Consider the following 12,307-nt stretch of genomic DNA (forward strand, 5'->3'; position numbering starts at 1 on the left):
AAAGCTGTAGTAGAAAATACTAGACCACTACTGTCTACTTCAGGTCGCAACATACATAGAATTATCCGGTAAACGGGATGTGGCTAGTACTGAAATAAAAGTTTTAACTTGGCAATGTAAATTTTCAGGTGTATTTTTACGATAAAGATCACAGTTAATACTGCCAAGTCCGTACTAAGTGTCTACACAATGTAAAGTTCACACGCACGCCACACTCACACACGTAGCCAGTTTATCGTATTTACACCCTTTACGGAAGTTAATAGAGTTCACTGGAACGTTTAGTTAAGAAAATGCTCGCTCAAATGTTGTGCACTCTGCTCTACACGTAATACCTGTTCCAGTCTTAGATCGCACAACACGCCACGCGGTTTTAACTAACAGTGAAAAGCAATAATTTTGATATTCCGTCCGAAATTCCACACAACTTCCACTATATCGTTCACTTAAATACACTTTGTACTACTTCGCGAACTCGTAATTAGCATTTTTCCGCGATTTTATAGTACTTTCGTCGGAGCTGCTTTAAATAAGATCTTACTAGTTCGAACCCTCAGTCCCGACTTGACTACATCACACCAAAGGCTTTGTTCCCAGCATAGATTGGCGCGAGCCTGCATTTTTCTGATTGGCTGATATCACAAACAGCCAATCAGGTTGCAGTATTATCCCGCGCTAACCCGCGCTTTACTTCAATGACCAATCATAGTAAAACATTTCTTTCTATGGTAATTGCTAAATAAATAAATTTAGAAAAGTATCAAATAAAATTACTCCTTCTGAAATTACCGATTAATTTGTGTTCTACTCACGATTTATTAGTACCATAAACTGACTGCACATTTAATTATAGTAAATCCCCTGTATAGTTTAACTGGTACTTCGTAAATAAACAAAACAATTTTCATTTACTTTTGTTCTTCTTCACTCTTACAACACTCATACTGCTAATTACTACACATATAAAACAATTATAATTATGCAAATACATTAAATATTAATCAAACATAACTTTACAACATTGTTTTGACTGCGACTGCTAGTACTGTCCGTCAACTGCTGACCTCTGACGCCTACTAGTACAACTACGTGCAGCTCTGAAACTTAGGTCCATGTCAGCTGGTGACATCTGTCGATGAATCATGCCTATAACGATATCGTCCTAACAAGTGACAAGAGCGATGCAAAGGCGCTACGCCTCACGCCCATCAGTGTCCAGAGGAGTCTGAAAGGGCAGGACTGCATTCTGCACAGCAGAATGAGGCATGTCCGTTGGTATGCTGGCGACCTCTCTTGATACGCTGCGCTGCAGGTCAGCACATATGTGAATGTTCTCCTGGTAACCCCTGTCCTTCAGCTAGACCCACAACTCACAGGGAGTGACACTAGGTGATCGTGCATGCCAAGCAATAAACGATCGGCTCATGTTTTGTGTTAGCAGAAGAGCCAACACCGTGTTACGAATGGAGGCCGAAATGCACGCGTTTTAGCTCACGCAGGCTGGCGTGAGGAGGGAAGAACTATACCGACGTGAGGTCTGGAACATGACAAGGAATGAGAATTCAGAAAGCGGACGTAATTAGTTTCATACTTAACTTTAATCCATTAAAGATGAACGTCGCTCTTGACAGTACATGATTCACAATATCATCTGTTCAGAATACATTCTTGAAGATGAATATGGCGCCTTGCTAGGTCGTAGCAAATGACGTAGCTGAAGGTTACGCTAAACTGTCGTCTCTCCAAATAAGAGCGTAGGTAGACAATGAACCATCGTTAGCAAAGTCGTCTGTACAACTGGCGCGAGTGCTAGGGAGTCTCTAGACTAGACCTGCCGTGTGGCGGCGCTCGATTTGCAATCACTGATAGTGGCGACACACGGGGCCGACGTATACTAACGGACCGCGGACGATTTAAAGGCTACCGCCTAGCAAGTGTGGTGTCTGGCGGTGACACCACATGATGATTCGATCGTTTCCAAATGTGTTTCGGAGAAGCAGGTGAACCTCACGAGCGATTTGCGGTGGGGGCACATCTTGCATGAAACTGTTGAGTTCAATGAATCTCTATCCTGTAGAGCGGGTATGACATGCTGGCGAAGCATATCGCAGTAACTCTAGACAGTCATCCTGCACTTCTTTGGTCCTTGAGCGCCAACCTGTTCAAAAAAGAATGGGCCAATGATGAATGCAGCCGTGAAGCCACACTATACGGTGACACGTTCACCATACAGAGGAACTTCATGCGCAGTGATTGGAGATGAAGATCCCACCCTCGGTAATTCTGTATGCTCACCTCACCCGTCAGAGAAAAACGAGCTATCTCTTTCGATAGGATGGCCCAGGGCCATCCCTCGTCAACTTCAGTCCTTGCGAGAAAGTGGAGAGCGATGTCAACACGTCGTTGTACGTCCTGTGGTGCAAGCTGCTGTACGAATGGATCTTGTATGGATACCATTTGGGAATTGCTCGAAGCACCTTCCGTACATTGGACCACACGACGTTCAATTGTCGTGACACAGCACGAGCGACAGCGATTTCATCAACCACCTGTGGTACAACCGATCGTTGGCCTCTTCCCGAAGCGACGCCCAGTTCTCCAGTTGATTCGAACTTCTTCATCATGCTCCGCACAGCAGGTGGAGGAAGAGGATCCTTCCGTAATCCTTTCAGCCGGCGATATTTTCGAAGTAGAGCTGCAGTACTACTGTTATTTTGATAATATAGGTTCACCAATAATACCCTGCTCTTTTTGTCCACGCTCATGTCGACACGTCAACAAGTGCACTGCGACTGGTCAGGTGTGTGGGTCTATAAATCACGATGACTGATCTTGGCACCTGGTGGCCATAGTTGGAACTTGACGGCGGCGCTGTGACGCATGGAAATCATGCACCGCATACTCTGGACATTAACGCTACCAAGTTTGGTACTCGTATGGTAATTAATTTCCCTGTTTGTAAAATACTGAATATTTAATTATAAGAGACGGCAAAATACACTCCTGGAAATTGAAATAAGAACACCGTGAATTCATTGTCCCAGGAAGGGGAAACTTTATTGACACATTCCTGGGGTCAGATACATCACATGATCACACTGACAGAACCACAGGCACATAGACACAGGCAACAGAGCATGCACAATGTCGGCACTAGTACAGTGTATATCCACCTTTCGCAGCAATGCAGGCTGCTATTCTCCCATGGAGACGATCGTAGAGATGATGGATGTAGTCCTGTGGAACGGCTTGCCATGCCATTTCCACCTGGCGCCTCAATTGGACCAGCGTTCGTGCTGGACGTGCAGACCGCGTGAGACGACGCTTCATCCAGTCCCAAACATGCTCAATGGGGGACAGATCCGGAGATCTTGCTGGCCAGGGTAGTTGACTTACACCTTCTAGAGCACGTTGGGTGGCACGGGGTACATGCGGACGTGCATTGTCCTGTTGGAACAGCAAGTTCCCTTGCCGGTCTAGGAATGGTAGAACGATGGGTTCGATGACGGTTTGGATGTACCGTGCACTATTCAGTGTCCCCTCGACGATCACCAGTGGTGTACGGCCAGTGTAGGAGATCGCTCCCCACACCATGATGCCGGGTGTTGGCCCTGTGTGCCTCGGTCGTATGCAGTCCTGATTGTGGCGCTCACCTGCACGGCGCCAAACACGCATACGACCATCATTGGCACCAAGGCAGAAGCGACTCTCATCGCTGAAGACGACACGTCTCCATTCGTCCCTCCATTCACGCCTGTCGCGACACCACTGGAGGCGGGCTGCACGATGTTGGGGCGTGAGCTGAAGGCGGCCTAACGGTGTGCGGGACCGTAGCCCAGCTTCATGGAGACGGTTGCGAATGGTCCTCGCCGATACCCCAGGAGCAACAGTGTCCCTAATTTGCTGGGAAGTGGCGGTGCGGTCCCCTACGGCACTGCGTAGGATCCTACGGTCTTGGCGTGCATCCGTGCGTCGCTGCGGTCCGGTCCCAGGTCGACGGGCACGTGCACCTTCCGCCGACCACTGGCGACAACATCGATGTACTGTGGAGACCTCACGCCCCACGTGTTGAGCAATTCGGCGGTACGTCCACCTGGCCTCCCGCATGCCCACTATACGCCCTCGCTCAAAGTCCGTCAACTGCACATACGGTTCACGTCCACGCTGTCGCGGCATGCTACCAGTGTTCAAGACTGCGATGGAGCTCCGTATGCCACGGCAAACTGGCTGACACTGACGGCGGCGGTGCACAAATGCTGCGCAGCTAGCGCCATTCGACGGCCAACACCGCGGTTCCTGGTGTGTCCGCTGTGCCGTGCGTGTGATCATTGCTTGTACAGCCCTCTCGCAGTGTCCGGAAAAAGTATGGTGGGTCTGACACACTGGTGTCAATGTGTTCTTTTTTCCATTTCCAGGAGTGTACTAGCATTATCACACATTTACTGCCACTGTCCTGAACTGTGCTGAACATATGAAATACGTCTGTAAACCGTAACTGCCGTAAGCTTCATTAGCGACTACGGTGCAGCACCACTAAAAAGCTACAAGTCTACCCTTGACTGAGTGCTGAATCAATATACGGAAGCTGACGCAGTTCATTTAGTCATTCGTAATAAAAGGTGGTCAGCACCTATCTTCTTGAAACCTTCCTGTCTGACGCCGTGTGACACGGTAAGTGAGTATTTGCGTAAAATACGTTCCGTTCCCGATGTTTCGAAAAAGAACGGACAGGATAAAATCTTGTCCTCAGCCACAGAACACACACTCTCCTGTGCCTGGTTTCTGCTGTAGAATGGAAGTATGCTTCAAGCAAGTCACACATACATTAGCTAATCAAAAATATCCGGACATCCGTACCTAATTATAAAATGACCAGTAGATATCACGAGAGGCGGACCCACCAAAATAAATGGAGGCGGGGAACACTGTGTCGTCGGTAGAGAAGAAACAACAACAGAAAGGAGCCCTCAAGAGAGCTCAGCAAAAAAATGTTCAAATGTGTGTGAAATCTTGTGGGACCTAACTGCTAAGGTCATCAGTCCCTAAGCTTACACACTACTTAACCTAAATTATCCTAAGGACAAACACACGCACCCATGCCTGAGGGAGGACTCGAACCTCCGCTGGGATCAGCCGCACAGTCCACTACTGCAGCGCCCAAGACCGCTCGGCTAATCCCGCGCAGCAAGAGAGCTCAGCGACTTAGAAAGTGAACTAGTGAATGGATGTCATCTGAGCACCAAATCCATCTTCTATCTGAGTCATTTTAATCCTTCTAAAGCTGCCCTGGTCGACAGTTGGTGATGTAATTGTCAAGTTACAAAGCGAAGAAACAACCGCAGCTAAACAAAGACCATGCGGACCTCATTTATTGATGGACAGGGACAGTCGAACATTGTGGAGGGTGGTTGTAAAATATCCCATAAAATCAGCAAAATAAATCACTCGTAATCTCCAAAGTGGTACTGGCAGTCCAATTTGTACAAGGACTGTGCATAGGGAGTTCAAAAGAATGGGATGCAATGGTCGAGCAGTTCATCATAAGCCACACGTTTCTGTAATCTGGATGACTGGAAACGAATGATTTCAAGTAATGAATCCCGTTATGCCCTTTGGTAATCCGATGGAAAGGTTTCGGTTTGTAGAATGCCTGGGGAACATTACTTGCCATCACGTGTGGTGCCAACAGTGAAGAAGTTGGTGATACAGTACGGGGTTGTTTTTCGGGGTCAGAGTGTGGTCACCTCATGATGTTTCAGAGAACTTGGAAAGATGTCAACACATTTTACAACAGTGTGTATAGCATGCAGTGGAGGAACACTTCAGAGACGACGATCGTTCTATCAGCATGACAATGTAGCCTGTCATTAAGTAGCATCTGTGAGGCAACGGTTTGTGGACAAGAGTATTACTCAAATGGACTGGTCTGCCAAGAGTCCATACCCAACGGAAGACCCCTGCGATTTGTTAGAACGTCGACTTCACCCCAAACCGCAGCGTCCGCCATCACTATCTTCTCTGGCTTCGGCTCTTGAGGAAGAATGGGCTACAATTCCTCGACAGTATCCTCAACAGAGTTCAGGCCGTGACAAAGGCGAAGGATGGATACATCCAATATTAATGTCCGCTAATAGGTGTCCGAATACTTTTTATGTGGTAGAGTATCTCAAGGCACGCAGTTTGTCACTGGGGTCCAGTACACAAAGCCTTTTGGCTATCTGAGACGACGCAATTTATCAATTTAACTGAGTCTCCTAATCTTATGATATTGTTTTTCAAATAAAAACCTGTGTTTCAAATGAGCCGTGTTTACTGAAAAATTTCTCATTTCTTAGGAGAAGATTCTTTTCCTGTGGGAATATCAGAATGTTCGACTTTATAATATGCATCAACAGACGGGCATTACGGTCAACGGTGAAGTGTACCGCAGAGGGTACTTCCGATTTCATCAGTTATTAGGACATCTCCCCGTTCGATTCGCGTATAGAGCGCGCAAGAATGATTGCATAAACGCATCTGTGCGCGTTGTAATTAGTATCTTATCCTCACAATACCTACGAGATCGATAAAATAAGAAGCTGTAGTATATTTCTAGGTTCCTCACTTAATGCTGGTTCTTTACACTTTGTAGATAGACTTTTACGGGACAGTCGCGCATATCATCAAGCATCTGCCATTTCAGGTTTTTCAATATCTGCGAGTCGCTCTTCCGTGGATCAAACAAACATGTTACCATTAGTCCTGCTCCTGGGTCCCAAAAATTATTATAGGCTGTAACGTGTAACACTGAAAAAAACTTCAGCCGTAATTTATTTATGCGACCAGTTTCTGTACGTCATCTTCAGGCACGCTCACCAACGAGCGGGAGGAAACTGACCGCATTTGCAGAAGAAATAGGGGCCATCATTAAATAATTGGTACCCGTAGGCCTCCCTTTCAACAACGCGATCCCTTCGTTCATCAATTGAAGAAGCAGTCTTCTTTTGTGACAAAAATCCGTCATTGACTGACGACATTTTCCTAGTATCCTACGGATGAGCCAAAGACTATCCCTATTTTACGAACGTCTGAGCCTATGTAATCAGGTTTTTGAGTGAACTGACCGACTGTATCATAATTCCTTTATGTTGTAGTCACAGGATGTTAGATTACTTTCATTTTGTGAAGTCAACTCTTTGACACTTCTGAACATTTCAGGCAAATTCTCAATCTTTGTACAACCTTCAAATCTTATTAAGGCATTAATGAATATTTTTGTAGCCTTTTTCCAGAAGGTATTTCATTTTAAATCATTGTGGCATCTCAGTTTACTATTTGTATTTGCCCTCGGAGTCTTTAGCGGCTGCATAAATGAATGAAACGTTCTCGGTTTTCAGTCCGCGTCAACTCGAATAAAATCCTCAAGCTTTCTATGATCATCTCCACCATCGTTGTCAGGAGTTCACTGACTGCCGGGGCTTCTACGGTTTCTCGCTTATAGAGGCATGATGACATCATCAGCAGCCAATCAGATCGACCCAATGTGGCGTGCGCGTTTAAGTCGATCCTGGCAGCTAGCGGAGCTATTGCCCGTGGCAGCACCGGTAAGGTCAGGTGACGCCAGGGGGAGGCGCTACGTTTGAAACCGCCGCTCCCGCGTCGCGCATCTGTCTTTGCTTTCTTTCGATGGCCAACGCCCGCCCCCATGGCCTGCTGAATGTGTACCCGTGGTCTCTGTTTGTTGTTGTTTAAACGAATCTCGGCCGCTTCCTTTATAACTGAGTCCCAATATGTAGATGCATGAACCAACACTTTTGTACTTTAGAACTGTATTTTACGTCCGTTTTCTAGGCAATGATCGGCTATGGCCGACTTGTCAAGCTCCCCAGCTCCGCTAGCTTCCTGGGTCGACTTACACGCGCGCGCCACATTGGGTCTATCTGATTGGCTGCTGATGATGTCTTCATGCCTATATAAGCGAGGAACCGTAGCAGCCCCGGCAGTCAGTGAACTCCTGACGACGATGGCGGAGATGGTCATCGAAAGCTCGAGGATTTTATTCGAATTGACGCTGCTTGAAAACCGAGAACGTTTTATTTACTATTTATACTACCTACGAGGCTATTAACATGCAACAGGAACAGGAAAAATCCAAATGCGTTTCCCTAATACACGCTATCTGCTGGTGATTCCATACGACAGAACACGCTTCATCCTCTCTAGCATGATATCCACAATTTTCGTTTAATATCTCAAATGTCCGTAATTTCCATAATAAGTCTAGGTGTGGTACTGTGTAAAATGCTTTTCGGAAGTTAAGACATACTGCAGATACCTGACTGCTTCGATACCTAGCTTTCAGTACGTAGCGTGAGAAAAGTGCGGATTGGGTTTCGCATGATCGATATTTGCAAAATTAATGCTCACTGCCATGGAGAAGGTCATTCTGTTCGAAGAACCTCACTACGTTTGTACTCGGAATTTGGTCTGAGATACTACAGTAAACGGATGCCAAAGATGTTCGATGATAGTTTCATGGATCTCTTCTGCCATTCTTCTTGCAGACGGATATGATCTATCGTTTCTTCAAACAACTGGTCGAGATTTTCTTTTAGAAGTTGGGCAATGGACGGTTTCGTAAGATTAAAAGGAGAGCTAATGCAGCCTCAAATTCTGTATGGAATGTGGTAGAGATTCCATCGGGCCCTGGAGATTTGTTCAGTTTTAGGGATTTCAGCTGTTTGTGTGAGACATCTATATCAGCATTCTTTTGTGAGTAGGGATTGGAGCTACGCGATTATAATAACAATATGTCACAACACAAAGCTCACATTTGGCCCATGGATCCCATATGAACGTCATCTCCACATACACATAAGGAGAAATGTAATCTATAAAAACAGTAAGATTGTTGGGCAGAAATGTCTAGATACAAGCACATAAAAATTACTTTGCAGTTACTGGAATTGACTTCTTGTAAAATGTCATAGACTGACACAATCATCTATGTCGCCATCTTTGGGGTGGTGTGAGGATTAAACTGGTGAAGTACTCCTGTGCCTTCCTTCGTAAAAGAACATTTGTAAACAGAGATCAGCATCGGTGGTTTTGCTTTTCTACCCTCAATTTCAGATCGTACGTGATCTGTGAGTCTTTGGCGCCACTGATAGCCTTTCAGGATGAGGAATGGACCACATTCAGGGATATAACAGGCAGTATCATTCGAAGCAAGGAAGTCTGATACACATGGGCTCTAAAATTCGTACCGGAAGAGCTATGACCACTTATTCACATTCAATATTGAGAAACAAATCTCTTCCACTACAAGATTTTTGCTTTCCGTAGTTTGGGAGGAGGTATTATGTCCCAGAAGAAGGAAAAATCGTCGGGTAGATATGGGCTGTAAAACGTATACCTCAAGAGCTATGAGCAACTTGTTCGGTAGAGGAGATGGGTTTCACATTAGTGACGATGAACGATCGTTCATACCTCTTAAGATATGCACTTTAGAGGCAATGTTCCCAGATTTTTTGCTTCGAAATATCGTTGCTGTCATATCGCTGAATATTGGCCATTTCTCCTCGGGCACCCTGTATGTGACCTTGGGTTTTTTGTTTGGGTTTCTTCAGACATTTTGCGATTTGATTCTGGTACAGTAGTGATTGAAAGAATTACGTATAGTAATTTTGACAGTCAAGTGCGTTAAATTAGGATCCCTTTATCTATTGCACTATGCTGTGTTTCATACCTATTGTGACTTAGTCATCGCTTCTTTAGACGTTTCTTTATACAGTCTGTATATCATAGGGACTATATATCATAGGGAAAATAGAGTTGACTGGAAAACCAGAAGACTTATAAACTCATTATATCTTAATCAAAAAGTTTCAGTTAAAGTGAGATGAGAAAGTACAAAGTGGATCAGACTAGGAAAAGGAGTAAGACAAGGGTGCTGTCTATCACCTACTCTTTTCAACCTCTACGTGGAAAATATGATTGACCAATGCTCATTAGATGACAAAAGAAGTAGAAATTGGAGGAAGAAGAGTAGGATTTTTGAGGTTTGTTGATGACATGGTCCTTCTAGCCACGGGGGAAAAAGAATTACAGGATTTGGTGGACACCATTGCAACTAACGGAAAAAAATATGGAATGAAAATTAACACAAATAACCAAAAGTATTGGCACTAGGAGGAAATAAGGAAATAAAAATTATGCTGAATGGAAAAATACTAGAACAGGTGCAAAATTTTAAGAATCTTGGAAGCAGGATAGACACCGACTGGAAGTGCACCACAGAAATTAAAACAAGGATAGCAATGGCAAAAGAGGCGTTTTATAAGAAAAGGAGAATTTTCTGCAGCGGTCTGTACAGATAACTCAGAAAGAGACTCATAAAATGTCTTGTATGGAGTGTTCTTCTATATGGCGCTGAAACATGGACTATGAGGAAAAAAAGACAGAGAAAGGCTGGAGGCTTTTGAGATCTGGACATGGCGGAGGATGGAAAGAATAAGTTGGATGGACAGAGTAAAAAATGAAGAGGTACTGAGAAGAGTGGGAGAGAAAAGACAGTTACTAGATGTAATAAAGAAAAGAAAAAGAAATTGGATTGGGCATATATTAAGAAAGTATGACGGACTGATGAAAACAGTTTTAGAAGGTTATGTAGAAGGGAAAAGGAAGCGAGGAAGGAAGAGATTCCAGATACTGGATGACTTGATGGACGGTACAACATACAGCAGCCTTAAGAAGGAAGCAATGGATCGCAGAAAATGGAGAGGCAAAGGACCTGCTAATATAGCAGATAACTGATGATGATACCATAGAGTGTTCTTCCCATCAGGAATGTACTGCTATGTATGCTTTCTATCACTACTGCAAACAAAAGTGACCTGCGCTGTTTTACAGGCTACAATGAGGCGTTGCTACTTGTTGCGACGCACCGAGGAAGTCGTCGGGCGAGAAGTGGTCGCTGTCCCAGACCTGGAGGTGCAGCCGGGGCGGCGCCGTGCGCCGGGTGGAGCGGCCCAGCATCGGTCCGGAGCGCTGCTGCACCAGCAGCCGGCGCTCGCCCGGCAGGTAGCACAGCGGGAACACGAACCGCCAGTTGAACATCGCCTCGCCGTTCAGCGACCGGTAGTGCACGTCCGTCGACTGCGCCTTCTGCTCCGGCACCCACCTGGACAGCGTTCACGCAGAGAAAATCGTCACTGCAGCATGTAACTTGGCTAGTTTAAGAATGGCAGTAGGTGGTCCACGGCGACGCCCGTGAGTTCGTATGCGACTTTTGACTGACCTTTGCAGCTGTTGGGCAATACAACACCACTATGCTGCATATTGTGTGCACATTGAATAAAGTAATGGGGCCCTGAGCAGACTCGCACACAGCATTATTTTTCGGGGAGAAGATGGGGAGGGGGAGGGAGGGGCAAATTGGAAAGCTAATTTTATCTAGTGTGACTTTTTACATTTTGATTCAAAGACAGATTTGATTAATTTTAACAGGTCAGACGGGCATACAGGAATTGATCTGCTGTTTTTATTCGCCTTAAATGATTCAGAAACGAGTTAATAGCTCATAATTCCACAAAGCTACTTGATAAATATTTATTTAATTTACAGCAATGTTACTGAAGTATCAATCTCATATAGTACTAATAGAAGGTTACAAATTGACTTTCAGTCGTGTGTGTGTGTGTGTGTGTGTGTGTGTGTGTGTGTGTGTGTGTGTGTTGGGGCTTATGGGCGCTCAACGTCAAGGTCATCAGCGCCCTGACTCACATTAAAAGGAACGAATGTGGACAGACCTAATAAAACTTAAGCACACATGCAAAGAAGGCAGGAAAAGAAGGAAAATGCTACATAAGAAAGTAAAACGTAAGGAAAGGGAAAACGTAGCAACAGGAATGCCACAGGAAATTGTCATTGGCTGGCCACTTACATAAAATATGGGCGAGCTTGTCACACAGTGAGCAAATTAAGATCCTCTCCCTAAAATGTTTGTAAAAACATTTGACATGGCACAGAACTTTAAAACTTTAACCACATTCGTCCGAATGTTGCCTAAAAGAGATGGCAGGTCCGCTGGCAAGTCAGCCGCGGCCCGCTGGTCAGAAAATAAAACGCAATCCAATAAAACGTGGCGCACAGTGACCTGGACGCCACAAGCACCACACATTGGAGGGTCCTCTCGCCGGAGCAGGAAGCCATGCGTCATAGGGCTGTGGCCTATCCGAAGCCGAGTGAGGAGAACCTCGTCCCGTCGACGGGGCTGAAAGGAAGTACACGACACACGCGTTGTGGGCTTGACTATACGGAGCTTATT

At 45.4% G+C, this 12,307-nt stretch overlaps 1 protein-coding gene across 1 annotated transcript in view; it reads right to left on the reverse strand.

The window, feature by feature from the left end:
• LOC126258318 (otoferlin) overlaps positions 1 to 12,307 on the reverse strand; it is a 198,490-nt gene that overhangs the window by 55,843 nt on the left and 130,340 nt on the right. The window contains exon 13 of the mRNA XM_049955637.1: positions 10,926 to 11,161. Within this exon, the coding sequence (XP_049811594.1) occupies positions 10,926 to 11,161 (236 nt within the window). The remainder of the gene's footprint in view (positions 1 to 10,925; positions 11,162 to 12,307) is intronic.

Source organism: Schistocerca nitens, chromosome 1 (assembly GCF_023898315.1).
Source record: "Schistocerca nitens isolate TAMUIC-IGC-003100 chromosome 1, iqSchNite1.1, whole genome shotgun sequence".
NCBI classification, from domain to species: domain Eukaryota; kingdom Metazoa; phylum Arthropoda; class Insecta; order Orthoptera; family Acrididae; genus Schistocerca; species Schistocerca nitens.